The sequence below is a fragment of the Gobio gobio genome, assembly GCF_949357685.1.
Source record: "Gobio gobio genome assembly, chromosome: 2".
Taxonomy (NCBI): domain Eukaryota; kingdom Metazoa; phylum Chordata; class Actinopteri; order Cypriniformes; family Gobionidae; genus Gobio; species Gobio gobio.
In genome coordinates, this window is record NC_137098.1 from 62,776,374 (window position 1) to 62,802,401 (window position 26,028).

The window sequence follows — 26,028 nt, forward strand, 5'->3', positions numbered from 1 at the left end:
AACAGCGGCCCAATCAGTCTTTTGCTGTTAAAAATACTGTTCGGATTTACTAAACACATGCAGTGAGCAATTAGCGCTGTAAAGCTGTGGTATTGTTTTTGCGGCTGACCTTATTGCATATGCATTTTGAATGAGCTTCCCTTTCAGATGCAAAATTTATGGGAGGAGAGTATTTAAATGAATCATGCAAGGGGATTTACTAAGGTTTCCGCTCGCCAATTTACTGGTATTTGCGCCCTTATTTACCGCTCAAACAAAGCATGTCTTAAACAAGACGCTAATTTGCGCTGCTCTTGGTAGATTGTGTTGGTCATTATGGAAATGATCCGGCTGTGTCTGTGTTCTTTCATTTGCGCGTTGTCAGTAGATCACGTGCAGAACTTTCCACTTCCATTGGTGCTATTTTGGGATTTGCGCTCTAACACTAATTTGCCCCATTTAGTAAATCTGGCCCCAAGAAAAAAAACAAGCCCAGTAATCTCCAATATCTACTAGAGTTGCAGAAGAGATCTCAACACACTCTTATTGGCCAAGTTTGCAATCAAAAGTCAATGATATAAAAATAACTCAAACGTTTCTCATTAAATTCTTGCAAGACTAAATTATCAGCGATATGCTATCCACATTACTTTATAGTTGTATACTCTTTGTCTCATTGTCTCATTTACGAGTTTGTGTGCCAATACGATCCTAGCGGACGTGGTAAACAGATTTGGCTTGCTGTCTGCTATAGAGGGGCTCAGAGAGGATATTCTACTCAAGCTCCGATTTTGCATTGGCAAAATATATATATATATATTATATACAAAAAGGAGGAGAAGGGGAAGAGAAGGGATGCTGAAAGAACTAACAACAGGAAGTGGTAAGAGGCCAATTTTACACCCTGGTATTAGAAGATTAGATGGGCGTACTCCTCCCGTAATTACGTTAATAACTTCTCTAAAAATGTGTGGTCAGTAAGAATTTCTCAGAATATACATTGCAGCATCACTAAGAGTCTACTCTGCTCTGATTGGTCAGACTGTTGTGATTGATCTTTCAGCTCCGGATCGTCCTCAGCACTTGATACACTGTGATACGAACAGTAACGATGGCGTCGTTTTCTGTTTCTGTATCAATTCCAGCGCGAGTTCTCATACTTTTGAATTGCGGCAAAGTGTCGACAACACGAACCAATCTCTTCCAGTCTCAGCTACAACTGCAGTGTTTGAGGGTCAAAGTAGAGGTTATTCGCTGGCAGCCAATGAAGAGCACAGGCTGGCATTATGCAAATGTGTTTCATTGTTACGTAGGCTTGTAAGAGGAAGTGAGAGTGGAATTACTGACGACTCGTTTCAGCAGTTCAGAATTGATTCTTTCTTTTAGGAGACAATAACTTTATTTGTTGTGCACTTTGATCTTTAAAACTTTGCAGACCTTTTACATTCACACACAGTGATATTACACACAGCATGAAAGGTAATGTTAAAAAAAAAGCATAACGTGCACTTTAACAGTCCCACTCTTTGATACTGCTCAAAAACGTCTCCCACCTTGTCATCTTCTTTGACAGTGTACTGGGCCACCTTGAAGGAGCTCAGATACTCGTTCATGTTCTGCATGTCAGAGTCATCTGTGGCGTCCTGGCTACGGTCTAGCAGACGCTCGATGGCGGTGTTGTCGTAGTGAATTACGCTGCTGTCATCGTCCTTATTTTCCCCTGCTGAAAAAAAGAAACACACAGGTGTACCGTCAGTATAACAAAGTGTTTTTTGGTCATTCAGAGCAGAGAAGTTGGGCACAATCATGAGTTACAGAGTACGTTTTTTCATAACATTAATCGCAGGTTCATTCAATTCTACACATCAACCGATTTATTTGATCAATCTCACCCTCAATCTCATCCTTGAAAAGCTCCTCAGTGCCGAACTTGAGGATGTCGTCCAGCTCTTGCTTAGACATGGATCCGGCTTTTGAACCCAGCCCGGGCCGCACCACCAGATGTGTGAGCATCATCTTCCTTTTGGCCACCTGAGTGATTCGTTCCTCGACTGAAGCCCGAGTCACAAACCGGTATATCATCACTTTATTGGCCTGACCAATGCGGTGAGCTCGACTGAAGGCCTGAGAGAAAGAGGTATAATTCAAGACCACTTAGAAACTGCTACATTGAGCTTCCTAAAATATGTTTAGCTTTGATACCTCACAGATGTTATTCTGAAGTAGAGTGAAAATCTGATTTACCTGAATGTCATTGTGGGGATTCCAGTCAGAGTCAAAGATGACGACTGTGTCCGCAGTGGCCAAGTTAATGCCCAGACCGCCCGCCCGCGTAGAGAGAAGAAAACAAAACTGACACGCTCCAGGAGCTGTAAGACAGATATTTAAAGTTACACTTTGTACATAAAATCAACTAAATTTAAATAATGAGTCATCATTATTACATCATCAATCCTTCTTCCAAAATGTGTTTTTGTCTTACCGTGTATCACTATGGTAAGCCTATTATAAATTATTATATTTTAGACCTTTCGGGATGGTTTTCACAGGGAATTTCGTACATACGTCACTCATACGTCTCGTCATATCCATAAATAGAGTTGAAAAAACAGTTGCTCCGGCTGAAGTGTGTCTGGTGTGGGCGTGACAGAGGTTATATGAAATATTGACATGGAGCAGCTAAATCTCCAACCTCAAGGAATCACCCGGAGCACAACCAAAACAAAAACATGCAGTTTTGTTGTTTAACTTCTAGAGCAGGGGTGGGCACTTCCAGTCCCGGAGGGCCACTGTCCTGCAGAGTTTAGCTCCAACCCTGATCAAACTCACCTGCCTGTAGCTTTCTAGTAACCCTGAAGACATTAATTAGCAGGTTCAGGTGTGTTTGATTAGGGTTGGAGCTAAACTCTACAGGACAGTGGCCCTCCATGAGTGCCCACCCCTGTTCTAGAGGGATACAACTTACATAAGCCACGTTTCCACCACGGGAACTTTCCCCAAGAACTTGGGGTGGTACTCAGTGTGTTTCGACCGCACGGACCGGGTCTAAATGTAGTTCTGGGTAAAGATTTCCCCCTCAAAACGGCCCTGCTCGCGAGGTAGTACTTTTTCAAAGTTCAGGAACTTTCGGGGGTGGGAATTGGGCGCTGAACATGCTGATTGGTTGAGCTCATGCAGCATTTTATTTCAACCTAAAAGTATGTTGCGGTGCGTGCAGTAAGAGTCATTTGCTTTTCAAATCAACAATGGAGTTTAAAAAAATACGGCCGATGGACCGACGACTAGGTTCAGACTTAATTAAGTTTGTTTGCAGAGGACAAAATCCTGTGGGCTCTGGAAAGTCGCGCGCAGTCCTACGTCACCTGACTAATCTTCACGGTACTTTAGACCACGATGGAACGCTGACAGCAACAGGTTTGAGGGAAAAATAGTTCCTGGGAAAACTTTTCCTGGGGAAAATTTTTCCAGGTAATTTTGGTGGAAACGGGGCTATAGTGTACCTCATAGGTTCCTAAATAGTATTCAAAATTAGAACAGATAGTATGCGAATTGGGATGCAGCAATCTACTGTGCAGAGCGGGCACAAGGACTGGAATTGGGAACCTCTGAGGTACACTATAGCCCCCCCCCCCCCAGACCTGCTGCTGTCAGCGTTTCCATAGCGGTCTAAAGTACAGTGAAGATTAGTCCGGTGACGTAGGACTGCACGCGACTTTCCAGAGCCCACTGGATTTCGTCCTCTGCAAATAAACATAGGGCGTTTTCACACCTGAAAGTCCGCACCAAGGTCTGAACCGAAGTTCATGTTTTGATACATTTTATACATTCGGTTAGTTTTGGTTTGGTTTCACATTGCAGTTATGCGAGCGCACTAAAGAACTTTATATGACACACTTGCGTCCTGTCATCATCATCTATGTGGGCGGCGTCTTGACATTGATTGGTTTGTAAACGGACGTGCGTCTGACGTCAGCGTCTTTGACAAGAATGAATGAACAGACGCATATCGCTGCCACTATTGAACAGTGCGCATTGCTTGACTATTTTCTTTTCGCTACGTTTAAAAGTGGACATTTCAAGCTTTATATACACACATTTCTCATGTTTGTGAGACAAGTAGCTACTGAGTTTCGGTTTATTTGAGACGCGCTCCAGTTCATGTGCAAAGCATGTGATCGCTCCCGCGATTATTGTCTGCTATAGACTATTTGCTTCTTATTTCTTAAATCCAGGCAAATGGCTGATTAAACGTTGATTAAAATTAAGATACAATTTATACAAAACGAAATTCACATTAAAGAAAGGCTTTCTAAGCAAAATCATACAAAATGTCTTTCAAAATCATTTCTGACCTTCTGTCTTAGGACATATTGCGGATATTTTCACTTTTCATAATCAATATAGCCTAGATGAAATAAAAAAAAAACCATTATAATATTTAAACATAAACAGGAACTTCCTGTAAATGGTCTGAAAGTCCGAGCCACACAGAAAATGGTTTCACACTAGAAACAAACCGAACCTTTGTTCAGTTTGATCCGGACCGAGACTGCCTCTTTTCGTCTGACCAAATTTTGTCTGTTTGGTCTGGACCGTGGTACGGGGGAGGTTTCACACCTGTAATTTTAATTTCGGACCAAACTGAAAAGTTAGAATATCCGGACCAAACAAGGTAGGTGTGAAAGCGCCCTTAATGAAGCCTGAACCTCGTTGTCTGTCCATCAGTCGTATTTTTTAAACTCCATTGTTGATTCAACATACTATGATTTGGGACGCACTAATTCTAATTTGCATACTATCCGTCCTAAATAGTATTCTAAATTAGAATTAGTGCGTCCCAAATTATAGTATGTTGAAATGAGTTTTCCAAAGATACCTGGATGGTCTACCTTGTTAGATTCTGAAGAGCAGATCCATGTACACTCTGATGGCTAATATTGCGCATTGGATTCAATAAGAACTACAAACACGAATAAAAGGTGTTAAACTACAAACATGGCGGACGAGCAAGTTCGAAGCTTAGGGGTTTAGATAAAGGGCTTTGAGTGATTAATTATCAGTATATATAACCTGACGAAATGATATTTATTCAATGTTATCCACATTATATTTCATCTGCAACAGAACTTTTGTAACGATGCGTTTGGTCATTCACTTTTAAATGCATCATTATGCAAATTGCAAACACATGACAGTCTCCGCATGAAAGACCCAAGACTGGCAGATCAATGTGCTGCTGCATTTCTCTCCGAAGCGGTAGGAAATGTAATTAAATTGAATGTGAAAGATTTTAACAGTGACAAGATGATTGTAAATACATTTTGAGGAATGCAAAATACAGAGCAGGATGTGTCCCAAACAAGTTAAGAAGAGGAAGGGGTGCAACTTCTGTTGTGTGTAGAATTATTCATAGTGTGATAAGATTTTTGTCATACATTTTGGCCACCCAAAAAGTCATAACAAATAACACAATGATTATAACCTCAATAAAATGCATTCAATCAACCTCCACACCACAAAATACCAAAACAAATTCTCCCATCAACACAATACAAAAATATAATTATAGCGCCACTGTTGTTCAAATGTTTATATATCTTTCGATACTTTGAAACATTCAAATTCAACAATGTTTCCAGACTTTACAAACGCTTTAAACAGAGGTACAATGTCCCAACCATGTCTGTTCTCAAGCAATTGTGTCCCATTGTTTTGCTTACCCAACAATAAAATAAATCAACTCCCATTTTAAGATAAGACATTAGGCATTTGCATAAACTTTCCCCACATCTGAAAAACAACTGACTCAAGAGCTCAAAGAATGGAAACAAAGAAAACTAGTCTCTCTAACTTCACAAAACACACATTTATCATCAACATTTGGACTGGGAAGAGAGAGCAGAGACCGGGGGGAGTAAAGATGACTTTGTGATGACATTTTAATAGCTATTAAAACCAAACCTCTGGCTCTGTGTTTCTCAAACATTTCAGGACACCTTTGTTCAAGACCATCCAAGTACCTAGTGGCCAATTTTTTCAGCATTGAGCAAATTAGCATCTCTTGAGCACAAGCTTAAGAACTGTCTGTGAATGACAGCTGCGTTTTGATTAATAGTCCTGAAGTCCATGCAAATCATAGACTCATGAGACTTGTACCTTGACTTTTTCGTTTAAAGATGATTTCAATGTTGCTGTGTGCAGGTTTTTTAAGCAAATAAATAGCAAATGGATTTAAAAAGTTGAGGCAATGTAGCACTTTAGTGCATATACTAAAAGTGTTAAAAGTAGGGCAGCTTGACGACATTCATACAGGGTTTCTGCAGGTTTTATGAAGGTCAATTTAAGACTTTTTAAAGACCAAGTAAAAAAAAGAAATACATTTGAGGGAACACAATATGTCAATATGTTCTCTAAATGTAGATGCCAATAGACTCAACTTAATTCAACTTAATTCAAAGGGAATTTTCTTAACTCATTGGCAGATATTTGTTTTAAGCATAAACACATTTTGTTAAAGGTCCCATGGCATGAAATTTTCATTTTATGAGGTATTTCAACATTAATATGAGTTCCCCTAGCCTGAATATTGTCCCCAAGTGGATAGAAATGTTGATCGGTGTAAACCCGAGTTCTGGCTGTCTTTCTCTGCCTTTGAGAAAATGACAGGCCAGACGAGCCAATCCTGAAGTCTCCTGGTTTGACGTCCAAGCAGGAACGGTTACCTCTCTTTCCTCCGCCCAGAGAATCTGGCACGACCTTGCAAGCGCTCGAGAGATATCATGGGTTGTGAACAAGTGAACGCTGGCAGTTTCTCAGTGTTTGGATGTACAAATGAAAACCGAAGTCTTTCTTCAGTTCCTTCAGTTCCTTCTGATCTGTGATCATTGATTTCTTATGTGTAGCTAATTATTTATTATTCGTGCACACACTGCGGCTTCTCTCTCTCCCGACAGAACGGTGTTTTCTATCTTGTGAGTCAGTGTTTTTGTACGTCCTCGTCGCGTCTATCTGTTCTTAAATGTGCATACAGTCTTTTCTACTCAACACCAGCAGAGTCAGATCTTTAGATATAAACCTCACACACGCCGAAGCTCGGCCTTCAACATCCCCGACCCCCAGTACTGCATCTGGCCCACAGCGGAGGCACCAAACGCGGCGCGAGATGAAGCAGAACGGGGGTAAGCGTGAGGGTATCCGGCTAGGCTAGCCAGCTTTCCCCACAATAAACTGGATTACATTCGATTACTGCCCTTGTGTCTTTGTTTGCGCTGTGTAACGTTACTCTATGCGCGTTACTGACGCTTTTCATATGATTGGAACATATCTAGAAATAATGCTTTAATCAAACTTACTAACTCGTTCATCTCGCTGTAATGGTACATTGCATGTGTTACAAAGTTGGTAGAATAATGATGAAGACGGACTCGGTGTGACTGGGACTCGTGTTTATTCAGAACTCTCAGATACAAACACAATAAACTCGCACTGACAGACAGCGCTCTCATAACTCAGTAGTTACTATAAATAACTTTGTTAGCAATCGCTAGAGGTGGGCAGATCGATACTAATATCGATAATATCGATACCAACGTTGGTATCGGTATTGATCGATACCAGCGTGAAAATATCGATACTTAAGTTTCAGTTTCTCTCGTTTTGCGACCTGGCCGTGTTTGTCAAAATGCTGCTGCTGTCACAGAGCAGAGCAAGCTCTCAAGAGTGCTGCTCGTGCTCGACACTGCTCTCCTCCCCCTCTCCTGTGTTGTACCGTCACGTGACTCACCACTAGCGCTACCACCAGCAGTCAGGCGCGCATTTCTAACAGCAGTCAGTCAGAGGCGGAGAATGGCAGCAGAGAGAAAGAGGAGCGTTGTATGTAAAACTTTGTGACTTTGTTTATTTAAGAAAAAAATCCTGAAAAGAAGTGCACTAAAGAGGAGAAACATTTTTTGTTAACATGCTACTTGAAAAGAGATTTTGTTTTTACATTTTTTATATTTGTGAAGTAATCATTTTGTAACTTTGTTTATTTAAATAAAACAGAAGTAACCAAAAGTTGTTTCTGAACAAAAGCTTTTGTAGTACTGATTAATAACTCAAAATGCAAATCACAAAAACAAATTAAAAGTCATGAAAATTCATTTAGATTTAGGTTGAAGACGCATCCACCTTAATTATTAAAAGTATCGATATTGGTATCGGTATCGGCGATACTGGCCCTGTATTTACTTGGTATCGGATCGATACCAAATCTAGCGGTATCGCACACCTCTAGCAATCGCGCCGTCTCCGTGATGTCCGGTTCGCGAACGAATCATTCTTTTGAATCGGTTCTTTTTAGTGAACCGAACCAGTTCACCAAATCGGACTGAATCGTTCTAAACGGTTCGCGTCTCGAGTCAGCGCTGATCCATCATTTACTAAAGTTACTAACTTTCTGACATGAGTGACAGTCCCTCCGACTAGAAATAGACTAATAACCTGAAGTATATGCTGTAACTACAACAGTTCACCCTGAACTGAGACATGCTGAGAACTGATGAGAAGTGAACTCAGGTCCATCCGTCTCTCTGGCAGCAGCTCGTGCCTGCTCGTGCCTCGTAGACCTCGTTAAACCACGCCCCCTCCGCTCATTTAAAATGCAAAGATGTCAGCCAATCACAACAGTGGGCGTTTTTACTGAAGTCTCACAGCAGACACGCCTCTTGAAGCAGGGCATTCAGCCACAGGGCAAACAGCAGTATAGACAAAATGCCTTTTATTTCTAAATTATGACATTTTATGATGTAAAAATCATACTAACAATATAAGTACACCTCAGGAAACATTATAAAATAATAGAAAAATGCCATGCCATGGGACCTTTAAATTTATCATAACTTTCAAGACAGTTGCATCTCAAGTAAATATATCATGATAAAGATGTTTACATATTTGTATTGGAAAACAGGATGTATATATATACCGATCAGGCATAACATTATGACAGGTGAAGTGAATAACACTGATTATCTCTTCATCACGGCACGTGTTAGTGGGTGGGATATATTAGGCAACAAGTGAACATTTTGTCATTAAAGTTGATGTGTTAGAAGCAGAAAACATGGGCAAGCATAAGGATTTAGGAGAGTTTGACAAGGGCCAAATTGTGATGGCTAGACGACATGGGTCAGAGCAGGGGTTTTTACACTGGGGTCCGGGGACCCCCAGGGGTCCTCCAGAAGGTTCTAAGGGGTCCCCAGAAAATTTCAGAGAATACAAAAACAAAGCAAAAATGGATAAAGTCTACTGAATATTCTAACGGTTTCATTTCTAAATGTTGCTCTCCTTTCTTGCCGTATACATTTCAGAATTGTATATGTTTGCTTTGTATCTTTATTGTTTTTCTCACTATAGTCCCCTTTATCTCGCCCACTGGGGTTGTAAGGCAATTTTCTTAACACAGTACGTACACTGCTTCCATACATTTATTGTGAAAGTTGCTTTTCAAAATAATTTTTAATTGAAAATGTTCTTCTTCAGGTTTATACATCCAACATTAATAGCCAATTTAAGCTGGGAAACAATATGATGTAGTTATAATGTCCACTTACTATTTATCTAACAGTTTAAATATTTTTTCCTACATAAAAATATATGGATTTTAGGTAGGCGGTCCCTCATAAAGGTTCATCGGCCTGTGTGGTCCGATCAAACAGATGAGCTACTGGAGCTCAAATTGCTCAAGAAGTTAATGCTGGTTCTGATAGAAAGGTGTCAGAATACACAATGCATCACAGTTTGTTGCGTATGGGGCTGCAACAACAATATATATATATATTCATATCGTCATAATGTTATGCCTGTTCGGTGTATATATACACATATACACATATACACACAATGCATGCAACATTTCATGCCATGACTTTATGAATTTAATATGTTGTGCTCTGATTTAAGACGTTTTTAAGGCCTTCATTTTTAAGACCCATAGAAACCCTTTTCAGACAAAACCATATGACATTCATTCATTCATTAATATATATATATATATATATATATATATATATATATATATATATATATATATATATATATATATATATATATATACAGTACCGGTCAAAAGTTTGGAAACATTACTATCTTTTTAGTTTTTGAAAGAAGTCTCTTATGCTCATCAAGCCTGTATTTATTTGATCAAAAATACAGAAAAAACTGTAATATTGTGAATTTTAAATAATGTTTTTCTATTTTAATATACTTTAAAATTGAATTTATTTCTGTGATGCAAAGGTGATTTTTTATCAGCCATTACTCCAGCCTTCAGTGTCACATGATCCTTCAGAAATCATTCTTAATATGCTGACGTATTATTAATGTTGGAAATGTTGTGCTGCTTAATATTTTGGATTCTTGAAAAAAAATGAATTAAAAGTTAAAAAAGAACAGCAGTTATTTAAAAAAAGAAATATTTTGTAACAAACGTTCAAAAGTTTGGGGTCAGTCATTTTTTTTATCGTCATTCACGATAAAATTGACTAAAAGTGATAGAAAAGATGTATATTGTTAGAAAAGATTTCTATTTTGAATAACTGCTGTTCTTTTTATAAAATGTTAATTTTTTTGTTACAATAATTGTTTCATATATCACCTGGAAGCAGCACAGGATCACTTCTCTAGCTCTAGCATATTCTCAGGTCATGTGGTGAGCTGCTCTTACCGTTGAATCTGTCGATGGCTTCCTGTCGGAGAGCTCCAGTAATGCCTCCATCAATTCGCTCATATTTATAACCCTCATAATCCAAGAAATCCTCCAGCAAATCCAGCATCTTGGTCATCTAGGGCGGAAACAGAGTGTGTAAGTATTTATATGATCCAATCAAAATGTTCAGAGCAAGTACCACATCTGATCAAATCAGATGCAAGCTACATGCCGTACACTCTATATTAGAAACACAAAGCTGTATCCAATTTGAATAGAAATAAAACATTATAAATACCATTTAAAAAACAATATATTTTATAATATTTTACATTTCTAGAGTTTCTGCTGTGTACCACCTGGGGGCACTAAACATTCACAAATTTGATAGTCCATGCAATGCAGCAGCTTCTTATGTGGCATGTGTAAATAACAGGCCGTGTGAATGTGTATGTACTGCATATATTCACCTTTTAATGGACTTTTTTTTATTGAATATTGCTCAACAACAATGGTTTTACTGCTCTCTAATTTCTGAATTACTTCTGTTAAATAACTGGAACTTATTGCTTCTGGATGAACAGATTTTAAGTAGCTTCTGAAAAACTGCTTATGGAGACCGTTGTGCCCTTTTTTACGCTGGTCTATAATTATCGTATCATATGCTACCATAGAGACAGAGCATATTTAGGCCACGCCCACACCGGGGGAGAAACAATCAAACGCTCTCCATTGACTTTGCAATGTGTGAGGCTGCCTCCTTCTCATTTCTGACTCATAACAAAAAACAGAACAATGTCTAAAAGCTGATATGTGACAAGGTGTACAGCAAACAAGCTAAAAAACACAAAACTAAGTTTTTATAAGCTGTCGACCCCCAAAAAAACGAGCGTTTAAAGGGGTGGTAAACAACGATTTCACTATTCTAACTTTAGCTAGCGTGTAATGTTGCTGCTTGAGCATAAACAACATCTGCAAAGTTACAACGTTCAAAGTTTAAAGCAAAGGGAGATATTTGCTTTTAAAGAAATCAGTTTCTAAGAACTACAGCAAACGGCCAGTAGGCGACTACACACATTCCTCCAGGGTTGGTGACATCAACAGGCTCAATATTTACATAAACCCCTCCTCCGAGAATATTAAATAAGGGGGGGTGAGGCCATTTTGTATCGCGGCGCTGTTGTGGTATAGTTAGGCTGGAGTGTTGTTGCCGCGATGCCAAGGATATGTTATTTTCATCCGGATTGCAGGTCTGGGGTACTTGCTCTGTTCAGCCTTCCTTGGGACGGGGGTGCGTTGCAGAGCGTTTAACATACAGCATGTTATATGCACGTGTGTTTGAGTCAGCGGGGAATCAGGCGCGCACAGGGCTCCCTGCAGCACATCTAACAGAGGAAAACATCCACCGTCTTCGCGATTTCAATGCCAGATTTGCACAACGTCAGCTGCGTGAAAAACACTGCCGGTGCGTGGATGCACGACGCGCGCGCTGCACATTTCACGGAGGACAACACAAACTTCCACAAACTTCGCGAGTTCAATACAGGATATGCACAACGGATTGTCCTGAAAGCTGGATTTACAAACAGAAGCTGTTTACGGGCCACAACCTGTAAGTCTGATTTATTTTTCATCGATGTGTTTTCCTGTAATAGGTTAATTGTACGTTGTAGCAAGGAAGTAAACAGATGACAACGCTATTTTGCAAACCAGTCTGTTAAATGCTCATTCATACTTAATGTTATCCGACGAACACCTAACGTTACAAACATTAACGTTAAAATCTCAACAGCGAACCTGGCATTAGTGTAAATGATTCTTTGATTAGAGCTTTTATGTATTGTTTATCTACAGGCTTGCTAAACATGCTTCTGTGTGTGATTTGGCTAACTTACTAGTTAAAGCCAGTGCTTAGTGTTCGTTTTGGGTTAACGTTAGTTCTTGCGACAGATATTTGGCTATAATCGTTCTAAAAATACAAAAGTTAAAGTGCCATTCAGTAGCGATCATTATAGATCCGCAGTCTTTACTCTCGAGGACTGAACAGGTTCTGCTCGATCATCTTCACTCAAATGTTCTGGGTCTGATTCGAGCTCATATGGTTTTATTGACGCCGTTGTTTCTTACACTGAACAGCCTCCGGTAAGGGGCGTGACGTTTCCGACGTGCACTGCAGTTAGCGAATCACAACACACTGGGCCAGCTAACCAATCAGAGCCCACTGCGTATTTTTGAGGGACTGGCTTCATACAACCCGGAAAGCATCAGACCGTTTTACAAGGAGGGACAGAGCAGTGTAGAATAAAGGTCAAATATATGAAAAATAAGGCAATTTTTTTTAAAACGAAGCATGAACACATGTTACAGTGCACCCCACAAACACAGCCAAGCCTTCAAAAGAATGTGTTTTACCACCCCTTTAAGAAGATAAAAGTTGATATAGGCAATAAGACGTGAAGCATCAGCAGGAATAATGGGTCAATTTTGGGATCCTGACACTCAGTATGTCTCAGTTTGCCTATGTGTGCAGTAAACATTTAGTCACTGTTTAAGTCAAATATCCAAATGCCAGTTTTATATATTATATTTCCTGTCGCTGATTACGTTCCCCTCCAGTGGGTGTAGTTCTCAGTGTAATATAACGTGTCGCGCTGTCTCAATTGCCTGTATCCACTTTTGTGTCCTTAAACGCTCATTTTTTGGGTCGATAGCTTATAAAAACTTCTGGGTTTTTGGTTCTGGGTTTTGTTTAGCTTGTTTGCTGTACACCTTGTCACATATCAGCTTTTAGACATTGTTCTGTTATTTGTTATAAGTCAAAAATGACAAGGACGCCGCTTCACGCAATACAAAGTCAATGGAGAGCGTTGGATTGTTTCCCCCCCCCCGGTGGCTGTGGTTTTCAGATTATGACGCATGTCGCTCTTTCTCTATTCAAAAGTAATGTAATTAATTCATTCTGTGAACTTTGATGAATAGAAAGTTCAAAAGAACAGACTTTATTTAAAGGGTTAGTTCACCCAAAAATGAAAATTCTGTCATTAATTCCTCACCCTCATGTCGTTGGACACTCGTAAGACCTCCGTTCATATTCGGAACACAAATGAAGATATTTTTGTTGAAAGCTGATGGCTGAGAAAGGCTTCAGATAGGCCTCCATTGGCATTCAGTACATTTACCTTCCCAAGACCCATAAAAGGCACTTAAAACGTCGTTACAAAGTCCATCTCACCACAGTGACTCTACAATAATTTTACGATGCGACGACAATAGTTTTTGTGCGCAAAAAAAAATCAAAATAACGACTTTATTCAACCTCTTCTTGTCTTCCGTGTGTGCCTCCACGACGCATGCGCGAGAATATTACGCAGATCCGGCGTTCGGACACATGACCCAGAAGCGATTTGTTTACAAGCAGAGGAAGACGCGCGTATCTAAGCTGTTGAATTCTACATTGATCGTGCTTTAGGCCACTGTGGTGAGATGGACTTTGTAACGACGTTTTAAGTGCCTTTAATGGGTCTTGTGAGTGTAAATGTACTGAATGCCAATGGAGGCCTGTCTGAAGCCTTTCTCAGCCATCAGCTTTCAACTAAAATAATCTTCATTTGTGTTCTGAAGATGAACGGAGGTCTGACGGGTGTCCAACGACATGAGGGTGAGGAATTAATGACAGAATTTTCATTTTTGGGTGAACTAACCCTTTAAACTAGAAATCTTTTGTAACATTATAACTGTTGTTAATGTCACTTTTTAAAAAAAAAAATGTTTTATATTACACACATACTCCCAACCACAGCCACATTACATCACAGACAAACAATAAGGACAGTGCAGCTAAATATCTCCACCGGACAAACAAACACAGAAAAAGGAAGAAAATAAACATATAAAATAATATGAATATAAAATAAAACAAATAATAATAATAATCCTACATTATCACAAAGTGTGATTTGTTCAGTGTTCACTATGAGTTTGTTGTCATTTTATATTCTCTATATAATTCAGTACTAAGGACCATGTAGATAAAAAGTATTGCCATCTTGAGTGTTGTTTACTTGTTGTAATCTCTTCAATGGGCAACAGGTCTATTATTTGCTCCAGCCATTGACCCAAAGAGGGTCCTGACTGGGAAATCCACGTAGTAAGTATACATTTTTTTGCAAGATATGAAAACGTTGTAAACACACATTTTCTCGCCTCTGGGAACTTATTCTCCACATCATTATTCAGCAAGTATAACATAGGGCATAGCTCAAAAGTACAATTACACATATCTTGAATTGCTTTATGAATCTTCTCCCAAAAAGAGTAAACATCTTTACAGTACCAAAATACATGCATAAACGTTCCTAATTCAGTTCCACATTTTTTACATAAAGGAGAATTTATATTGTCAAACTTATTAAGTTTCACTGGCGTTATATATAATATTTATACAAGAATTTATAGTTAGTTTCTTTAACTTTAATATTCGTAGTCAAAGGTGAAGTCAATTCATTACACAAAATTAGCCATTCTTTTTCACTGAACTTCCTTTTAAACTCTACTTCCCAGTTTTTTCTTAAAGGAGAACAAGAATTCTGGGAACTTTCAGACAAGATTCTATACAAATGAGATATCTTCCCCTTAACTCAAGTAGCAGAAATAAGAAATTGTTCCAGCTCTAAACTTCCTCTTTTTGTGTAAAGATACAATAAAGTGACGAACCTGCAAGTATTTAAAGAAGTCTGCTCTGGGAATTTGGTATTCTGCACAAATAGCAGTAAAGGATTTAACAGACTCAGAGTCTTCATCAAACATGTCCGAAAAAGTTTTCAGACCAGAAAGTGACCAGTTTCTAAAATCGGTTTGAGAAAGAACTAGAAAGTCAGGATTAAATGCAAAGCCTGCTGTATTCAAATACTTATTACAGTCTTGCCAAGCTTTCAGTGTGGCTTTTAAAGGGGGAAACCCCTCTACATTCATCAGAGATTGCAATTTATTAACATAAAGTGTCGTTGTGATCTCCAGTGGGTAGCATGTTAAAGATTCCAATGTTACCCAGAGAGAACTAGTTTCTAGCTTCCAACTTATAATATTTCTAACTTGGCAAGCCCAGTAATACCATAGAAAATTTGGAAGTCCTAAACCCCCTTTTGAACATGATTTTGTTAAAGTAGACAGCTTAATTCTTGGGGTCTTGTTATTCCATATACATTTTGTTAGACATCTATTGATTAACTTAAAAAAAGAAAACAAAATATAACATGGTTACATATTAAAAGCATAAATTAACTTTGGAAGTATACTCATTTTAGTAGCATTAATTTGAGAAGACAATGAGAGAACAGACCATGTCTGGAATATCTTTTTACATTCCTCTAGCAAAGGGTTATAATTTTCTTTAAATAATTTATCCAGGGTGGGTGTCACTTGTACTCCAAGATATTTAAAACCATGTATTGACCAAGAGATGGGGCATTCTTTTTTAACATCGTCTTCATTTGAAATATTAAGAGGGCAAGCAGTTGATTTAAGTTAACTTTTATCTTTGAACTTTTACTTTTTGTTACTGTCACTTTTGATAAATTTAATTGCTAATTTTTTTTTTTTTTAATGGTAGTTCATATTTTAAAAAAGATCCTAAATGGCAAAAAAGTCACTTTACCTGTTGGTAAGAAGACATCTAACTTTACTACATGTACGTTTGTACCTGAGAGAACACTAGCACGCGGTGGCCTTGTTCTTTCAGTTTTCGGAGCATTTTCTGCAGCAGCATGAGTTTCCCAGAGGCCTTAGTGAGACCGACACCTTCATACGCTCCACTTGGTGTTTTGGGAGCTTCCTGCAACACACAAACACGACAAAACAGCCTATAATACATATATGCTCGACAAAAAACCCTGACAAACAGTATACACAACATTTTGAGAGCATTTGAATCGGACAGCAGGTGGCAGTATTTCACATTACACAAGTTAGGATCGGTCCAAAAAGAGCCATAAACCCATCCAAATGTTTTCTTGTAGCTGTTAGAAATGCAGTGTGTGTTCTTACGGCAGAAGCGACGGGGAAGAGGTAGGGATGGTTGCAGCACTTTTTTAGGTCCATCATAATGTTGAGCAGAGACACCTGGTTCCCTCCTCCCTTCGAATTCAGCGCCTCAAAGTTGCGCGTCAGAATGAACTTGTAGTATTTTCTGTTCACACACAGAGTATGCACAAAAACTTGAAAAAAAGAATCGCTTCCACCACATAACTCTATATATCGTCAATTTCTCTTTTTGTTTTGAATGTTTTAGGCTGGCACGGATAAGAAATATGCTAATTTAAATGAACTGATTTAATTTTTCTTGAGATATATGAATCAATGCAAACGCATCTCACTTCTGCATGGGGCTGAGCTCCACTCGGACAATCAGCTCAGTTTTGGCTGGCATGTTCTTAAACACGTCAGCTTTGAGTCTCCGCAGCATGTGTGGGCCGAGCAGGTCGTGCAGTTTCTTGATCTGGTCCTCTTTAGAGATGTCCGCAAATTCCTCTAGAAAACCCTCTAGATTGCTGAGGGACAGAAACAAAGTGAGAGTGAAATCATTTAGAGTTGTGTTGATACAGTGTGTGCATACAGTGGACCCAAAAAGTGTCTGGAAACTTCAGGCAAACTAAAAACATTAGATAAAATAACATATTTTACTGTCCAGATACTTTGTTAGGCCACTTTTATAGTCTAGAGTGTGTAAGTGTGCTTTCATGTGTTTGGTGGTACTTGAAGCGGTTGGGCGTCAGGAAGTTGAGCAGGTGGAAAAGTTCTTCCAGGTTATTCTGGAGTGGCGTTCCTGTTAGCAGCAGCTTGTGGTCTATCTTGTAGTCATTCAGTCTCCTGAAGAACTAACACACCAAAACAACAGACTTCAGTTAATAAAACACACACACACACACACACACACAATATATACATACATCTCTCAACTGGAAACATAAAAGGTGTATCACTAATAATTCTGTATGAAACCAAGATAAGCAGCACTTGCCAATCACAAAACATTTTACATCTCTGTGCAAAAGCATACAAATAGGAGTAGAATTAGTATGCATTTGTTATTTCGTAATGCATTTTATGTATGTGTAGATTATCCTTATGTATATGCAGTATCGTTCAAAAGTTTGGGTGAGGAAGTTTTTTTCAAATTAATTAATACTGTTATTCAGCAAGGACTCTTTAAATTGATTTTACATTGTTACAAAAACATCCTATTCATAGGGGCTATATGAAAGAATTAAAGTATTAAATCGCTTGTTATTGCCAATGTGTGAGCAGCTTGTAACGAAACTTAACCTAGGAAGTTGAGGAAGGTTTCGTTTTTTTATCTATGAAAGCCTGTAGACTGATTGTTATGTGTAGGGACGTTTTTGCTGGGAAAATCAAAAGGATGTACGACGTTTATCCTCCCAATTGCAGAGCTTGTGCAAACATATCCACATCACTGTGATCAGATGCTTTCTTAACTTTTTTTCCTCACTGCTGTCATGTTTGTTGTGTGTTTATTTTGGGCGCAGCACATATTTAAACATCACTCTCAACAGTGTGGACGGTGTCGGGATGTTCAATATCAGTATATCACAGCAAAGGTTTTTCCAACTTTTTACTTATAAGAAAAGAACGAAGAAGAACTTCGCCGTGAGCAAACCATTTTAACGATCTGAAGCGAATGCCGCGGGTGCACTTGTGTCCAAATCCACTTTTGCTTGTTTAACGACGAAAAAACGGTCTGCGCGCCAGGCGCATGGTCACATTGCTAACGCGACCTTTAAATAACACAAAAAAATACTGCTTTTTGTTGGTCAATGGCGCAGTCGTTTTCAGTTCCTCAAAATAGCAACACACCAACAGGGCGAACAGATGGGCGCGAGGGCATTTGGTATTTAAACATGGCGCTGGATGTGAAAATGATAACTTCGTCGGGCTGAAACTAGCAAAAAACACCTGGTGTCGCATTGCGCCGGCATGATAGGGCCCTCAGTCTCTTGTACGAGTTGCTAGCTGCAGTTCACTTAACGGCCACCAGTGTCACTAATAACAAGGGTTTCTGAAATCTACATATAGCCTCTTTAAAAAAAAATATTTCTGAATGAGTTTCTATTCATCAAGTAATCCTGAAAAAAGTATTTCACGATTTCCACAAAAATATAAGCAGCACTGTTTTCAACATTGAGAAATGTTACCTGAGCAATAAATTAGCAATTTCAAATGATTTCTGAAATATCATGTGACACTGAAAATATAGCTTTGCCAATAGAGGAACACACTTCATTCATTTGTTACTGCAGTTACCTGCACACACAATGAATAGAAAAAAAACCTAACATTTTTGTCTCCAATAAACAATAAACAGCATATAAATCAAAACGGCCTAATGTTACTGTGAAGATTTGGGGGTGTTGATGAACTCAATCTACTCCATCTGCGTTTTGATCACCGTTCTGAATCCGATCTAGACGTAGTCTTTGAAAAAAACATATTTTTCTCAGATTTTTGCCCAAAATGCTGCTTTTTTATATTAAACATACCCATATTCAAGTGTTGATAAAAAAGGAATACATGAATCTAGAATAAGTGAAGTTCCTAAATGTAATTTAGGGAGGAGCGAGCCCATCTAATCTTCCAATCAACAGCCAGCAGCCAGAGTATATAAACAGCTGCTTACCTCTCCCAGCATCCCACCACCTCCCCAAACTCTACCTTTATCTTATCCCTACATAATCATATCCTATATTAAGTCACTGTGGGGGTATATCAGAGCTCGAGTTGAAGCTGCTTCATTGAACCCCTCATCAGTGGACAGCAAGCCAAATAAGTTTAACCTAATATCTTAAGATTATATGGGCAAACAAACTCGTTGAAATGGGTTCTTTTGAGGGTATGTTCTTTCTTTTGATATATTAATACAATAAAATATTCTTGGGGGCCATGGCAATTTTGTGAAAATGATAAAAAATGCTGGGAGTGGCTGGCAACTTTTTTTTGTTAAAAAGCTGGCGGGGAAAGAGTTAACTTAGATAACGACTCGCTGAATGAAAATGTGTAATGGCTTTATTATGACGGTTTATAAAAGCGCATGTTTATTCCTGTCATCCTCAATCTAAAAAGTGATTTCCTTTCCTGTATTAAATTAGAAAATGTAATCTCCCAAACTCTCTCTCTCTGTCACAAACACACACACAAACAGAATAAATCCTGGACAGAAAACAGGAAAAACCTTGTCAGTATACCTTGGACTGGTTGTTTTTGAGACGGTGGGCTTCATCCACTACAAGACAGGCCCAGTCAATGGACTTGAGAACGTTCTGGTCTATAGTCACCAGCTCATAGGACGTCAACAACACATGGAACTTAATGGGTGCTTCTCTCTGGAGGGAAGAGAAGAGAATGGTTACAGTAAAAGTCATTTATTGTATATCCTGTCTCTCGTCTCTCATACTATTGCTCCTCTCCTTCAGCCATTTTACTTTGCTTCATTTTCCTCCTCACACTGTCCCTCTTTGCATTTCACCTCACCAATCACCAACCATTGCGTTCTTTCTCATCTCCTCACCCGTAATTTGAAGGCTTTCTTTCCTCCTTTCACCGCCGTGTCGTCGAAAGTGAACTCGTTCTCGCGAATGATGGCCCTGCTGTCCTTGTCTCCGGTGTAGGTGACAACGTAGAAGTCGGGAGCCCACATCTCAAACTCCCTCTCCCAGTTGATGATTGTGGAGAGCGGTGCGCTCACCAGGAATGGCCCTTTAGTGTGACCCTGGTGAGAGAAATACACAAAGTGAATAAGGACAGATAGGAACAGGACGGGAGAGAGAAAATATAGCATGAAGCTCAAGAGTTTACTCGTCATTTAACATTTGTAACCTGACCCGCACAGACCTCTTTAAACAGTGAGTAGAGGAAGACAATGGTCTGGATGGTCTTGCCCAAACCCATTTCATCAGCCAGGATGGTGTCGGTGCCCTGAGCCCAGGAGAAGCGCAGCCAGTTTAGCCCCTCCAGCTGGTAGAGGTGCAGCGTCCCTCCTGTCTCTGTCACAAAGTCTGGCTGCTCTTCATACTTGATTGTGGGCTGGAAGAAGAGAGATGGGTAGAGAAGTGGTGAGAAAAAAACAGAGGTCTTACATGGCGCAAAAGCTTTTACAATCTTTACAATCTACCCAATTTTGTTGGCTACTAACAGGAGGATGACATGGTATGAGAAAACTATAGTTGCTTGTTTCTGCAACAGAATAAAGAATAAAAAAGGTAATTGCACCGTTTTTCTTGCAGGCAGCCAATGAAGACCATAGGCTGGCATTATGCAAATGTGTTACATTGTTACATAACAGGAGGTGAGACTGAAATTGCTGACAACTTGTTTCGGCAGTTTAGAATCGATTCTTTCTTTTAGGAGACAATAATTTTATTTATCGTGCACTTTCATCTTTAAGGGCCCTATTTTAACTATCTAAGTGCATGGTCTAAAGCACGGCGCAAGTGCACTTTTGCTAGTTTAACAACGGGAAAATGGTCAGTCTAAAAGGGTTGTCCCTAGTCTCTTAATGAGTAATGGGTGTGATTTGGGCATAAGCATTACGTGCAATAAACCAATCAGAGTGCCATCTCCCATTCCCTTTAAAAGCCAGTTGCACTTGCACCATGGTGGATTGCCATTTACATGGCGGCATTTGCAAGCGGAAAGACTGAACGCTTCTCCAGAGAGGAATCCTTTTATTTTTAATATTTAAAAATGTTTGTGTGCTGCTGCACAACAAGACAGGCCCTGTGTGTGTAATAAGCAGAGTGTACATGCGTTGTGCACCCGCCTATAGGCGCATTTTACTAACACACTTTAAATAACACAACGTTCACAACCTGAATGGTTGGCTTTTATGATGCATTGTTTATTTTGAGACGGAACTTACCGAATATCCAGAGCAATGTTGTGTGCTGGGCTAAATGCGCTCGTTTTGTGTGCGTACTATATATGATGGTATTTTGAGCAGCTGAGAACTTGTGAAGAGCTTATAAAATGTGTAACGGAGTCAAAACAGCGTCAGGAATCCCTCCGTCACACACACAAACCAAGATCTGCTGCGAGGAGACACGGTTCTGACGCCTGTACCGAACTTTGATGGGCACATCGCGACTATGACGAGAAAAAACAGGTACAGTGGCATGAAAAAGTATGTGAACCGCTTGCAGAATCTGTGAAAATGGAAATAATTTTAACTAAATAAGAGGGATCATACAAAATGCATGTTATTTTTTATTGAAAATAGTGTGAAAAGATGGATCTTAAAATCATACAGTCATTGCTGGAGAGGGTTCAAAAATAAAAAAGATGCTGGAAAACTGAAGAATGTGCAGGAACTGGAGGATTTTTCTGAAGACATTGGGCAGTTTAACTGCTCAGGACAAACAAGGGACTCGTGAACAGCCGTGGATCATCCAGGGAACGACACACAGCACTGAGAATCATTGGTTCATAAACTTTTTATCAGGGTTATTTTAATAAATTCAGCTATTTTTTGTCTTGTGGACTATATGTAAACATTTTTTTATGTAAAATATCTTATTCAGGACAGTACTAAATAAAAAATAACATGCATTTTGTATGATCCCTCTTATTTAGTTAAAATTATTCCCATTTTCACAAATTCTGCAAGCGGTTCACATACTTTTTCATGCCACTGTATGCTTGAGTATTGTGTCCTTCTTAGGGTCTCATCTTCCTGTTTGTTTGTTTACATGTCTTTGGTCTGTCTTGCATTCATATTTCATTCGAACCGCATCTTTTCAGTGGTCTCGGTCAGCTTGTTTGGTGCGACCAGGGTTCAGATGGCAGCGTTCACACTTATTCAAATGAACTGCACTAACAGAGCAATCGCACCAGGGTTCGTTTTATTCGAACCAAACAAGCCAAGTTTGAACACACCCTAAAACTTTGCTGACCTTTTACATACACAAACAGCTATATCACACACTGCATGTAGAGTAATATTGGAAATGCATATTAGGGCCACTTTAAATTAATTAACCACTAATTTTGTGAATCCATAAGTTTCAAGACCTATAAAACAATAGTTATTGAAATATAATTTCAGTTTTAATCATGATTTTATGTTTTTAACAGATTGTTTTAAACTGTATATAATAATTTATTAAATTCAATAATTTAAAGTCATAATGCGCCCCCCTTGGAAGTTAGCTGAGGTTGAGAACCACTGATCTAGCAACAGCATGATTCATCTTAACGTATTATTTAAAAAATTACTTATATTATACTTCACATTGAAAGAGATATCCATCTTTTAAAAAAAGGGCAAAATCATTCTGACTAGACCTTTTTTGTATTAGAAATATTAGAAGCACTTGGTATAAAAGACGGGCTGACACTAACATCATTAACAGGCGTGCTTGGTGCTTCATCATTCTCCTCTCTCCTCCTCATCTTCCTTGGCTTCTCTGGGTCTTCCTTCATCACTTCCTCCCTGTGAGAAAAAAAAAAGACAACAGACCCTTGCTTAGTCCATCGTTCAAAATATACTGCTAGAAAATAGCAGGCAATCTTTATAGAGAATAATGATCATCCACATTTATTGACATTCTACTAAAAATCTCTTATTAAAGGGGATATATATACGAATTTTCATGTGTTGTGTGAACAGCTTGTAAAGAAACTTAAAAAAACGAAACCTTCCTCAACTTCCTAGGTTGTCTATGAAAGCCTGTAGACTGGTTTTTATGTGAAGGATTTGGGTAGTTTTTGCCGGGAAAATGTAAGTTTAAGTTCCCGAGAGCCTCTCTTCCGTTCAATGACACATGAAACGAATGATTATACAATGTTAAGGATAATGCAGAAAGAGCCATTCTGTATTGTAATGTCAATGTGTCATTCAAAGAATAGAGATTCATTCAAACTACAGTCTCACATAGCCAGAGCAATATAGCCTCAAATATACTTTATAATCAAACTATCATCTGTCGAAATTATGCCGGCGAATTGCAAAGCTTGTGTAAATATATCCACATCGCTATGATCAGATGTTTTCTTAACTGCTGTTTTCTCACTGCTGTCATTTTTGTTGTGTGTATTTTGTTATTGAGAGGAAAGCATGCAGCACATATTTACATATTCATCTAAACGTCGCCCTCAGCAGTGTGGACGGTGTCAGGAAGTTCATTAAAAGTATATCACTTAGTTTTACTTCTAAGCAAAGAACGGAAAAGAACTTTGCAGTGAGTATATCGGGGTCTTGAATCACATTTGTGAGAAATAAGTTGCTGACTGCAGTTCACTTAATGGCCACCGGTGTCACTAATAACAAGGGTTTCTAAATTCTACATATAGCCCCTATAAATGACAGAATTTAAAGGATTAGTTCACTTTTAGATAAACTTTTGCTGATAATTTACTCACCCCCATGTCATCCAAGATGTCCATGTCTTTCTTTCTGCATTCAAAAAGAAATTAAGTTTTTTGATGAAAACTTTCTAGGATTTTTCTCCATATAATGGACTTCAATGGGCTCCAAACAGTTCAAGGTCCAAATGACAGTTTCAGTGCAGCTTCAAAGGGCTTTAAACGATACCAGACAATGAATAAGGGTCTTATCTAGTGAAACGATGAGTTTCTGCGAGAAACCGAGCAGTATTTATGCTATTATTTTACCTCTTATCAGATGAACGTGATCATCTCTGAGCTCGGCCATAACTTCCGCTAAGTGAGTTCAAAATACGAGCGCTGTCAAAGATATATCGATCGTAGATGCCTAAAGTTATGGCGGAGCTCAGAGATTATCACGTTCATCTGATAAGAAGTAAAATAATAGCATAAATACTGCTCGGTTTCTTGCAGAAACTCATCGTTTCGCTAGATAAGACCCTTATTCATCGTTTGGTATCGCTTAAAGCCCTTTGAAGCTGTACTGAAACTGTCATTTGGACCTTGAACCGTTTTTGGAGCCCATTGAAGTCCATTATATGGAGAAAAATCCTGGAATGTTTTCATCAAAAAACTTAATTTCTTTTCGACTTTAGAAACATGGACATCTTGGATGACATGGGGTGAGTAAATTATCAGCAAAAGTTTATTTAAAAGTGAACTAATCCTTTAAATTTCTGAGTGAACTATCCTATGAAAAATCAAACCCCTGTGACAGTTTCATGAAACATCTAGGTATGACTGCACCTGTGTCTCCAGTACGCCGTTTTGTGCCCACTAAACTCAGGGATGTCCAGCTCATCTCTCTCCCAGGTGCACTGGTCATAGGTCAGATCTCTCCATTTAACCAGGTAGTGGTAGTTGCTCTTCTTATCCATGCTGTGCAGACACATACACACACACTTTAATCTTCTGACAGTACAAAGTATTAGTATATACAGTATAATATAGTAGATTAACACAAAAAACACACACCTATGATTGATTATCCTGTGAACCACCATCCATTCTGGCTTGATGCCATATCGATAGTACTTCTCCTCCAGAATGGCGTATTGAGGGTCTTTGGCCCTCCGCTTTTCACTCTTCCCAGAATCCTCCTCTCCCCCAGAGCCGTAGTCCAGACTGGGCGGCTCGTCCATATCCGTCTTCCTCTGGTAGTTCCGGAACATCACAGAGTGGAAGATCTCGAGCTGAGGAAGGACAGATGGATAAGAGAAAGGTCTGTACATCCCGTAAGAGTTATGTCTGTCTCACTCTCGCACCTGTAGCTCTGTAATCCAGGTGCAGTGCCAGTAGGACTGTGCCGCTAGCTTCACAAAGAACTCTCTCTCTGGACGACCCTTCATGGGCGGAGGGGGCGGGGCATCAGGGGGTGCGTCTGGGGGTGGAGGGACAGGAACCGGGGGTGGTGGATCACCCCATCGCCAGTGCAGAATTTTCTGCACTCGCCCTTTGATTGGTGGACACTGAAAAAACAGACAACAATATTAACAGTAGGTCGTATTAAACATTTCTGTTAGGCTGACCATTGATGAATTTGTGATGAATTAGAAACTAAGAATTAGTTAAAGGATTAGTTCACTCCAGAATGAAAATTTCTTGATAATTTACTCACCCCCATGTCTTTCTGTCTTCAGTCGGAAAGAAATGAAGGTTTTTGAGGAAGGCGGAAGTACCGCCCCGGTGTTTACAAAGCGAACGTGCAAAGACTAAGACAAACGGCCTTAACGAAAAAAGGTAAAACAACGATGTCGAACGATTTTGAAGTTGGAGGAGTAAATGAGATGGAGTTTTTCGCCCTTCCGCCTACGTGTCACGCGTGACCTTTCCAACGTGATTACGTAATTCGTAGCGTATCGCATCTAGTGCAAGATGAGCATTTGTGGTTAAAAAGTATATACTTTTTTTTT

General features: G+C 39.2%; 1 protein-coding gene across 2 annotated transcripts in view; it reads right to left on the reverse strand.

Annotated features, from left to right (window-relative positions):
- chd3 (chromodomain helicase DNA binding protein 3) overlaps positions 1-26,028 on the reverse strand; it is a 99,209-nt gene that overhangs the window by 54,379 nt on the left and 18,802 nt on the right. For both annotated transcript variants that reach the window (XM_079809031.1, XM_079809030.1), the window contains exons 10-24: positions 25,381-25,584; positions 25,091-25,308; positions 24,863-24,994; positions 23,072-23,162; positions 20,567-20,758; positions 20,244-20,444; positions 19,921-20,058; positions 17,417-17,538; positions 17,038-17,211; positions 16,709-16,850; positions 16,365-16,496; positions 10,685-10,802; positions 2,224-2,348; positions 1,872-2,103; positions 1,533-1,702 (exon numbers count right to left, since the gene is read on the reverse strand). In XM_079809031.1, coding sequence (XP_079665157.1) covers positions 1,533-1,702; positions 1,872-2,103; positions 2,224-2,348; positions 10,685-10,802; positions 16,365-16,496; positions 16,709-16,850; positions 17,038-17,211; positions 17,417-17,538; positions 19,921-20,058; positions 20,244-20,444; positions 20,567-20,758; positions 23,072-23,162; positions 24,863-24,994; positions 25,091-25,308; positions 25,381-25,584 — 2,391 coding nt within the window. The remainder of the gene's footprint in view (positions 1-1,532; positions 1,703-1,871; positions 2,104-2,223; positions 2,349-10,684; positions 10,803-16,364; positions 16,497-16,708; positions 16,851-17,037; positions 17,212-17,416; positions 17,539-19,920; positions 20,059-20,243; positions 20,445-20,566; positions 20,759-23,071; positions 23,163-24,862; positions 24,995-25,090; positions 25,309-25,380; positions 25,585-26,028) is intronic.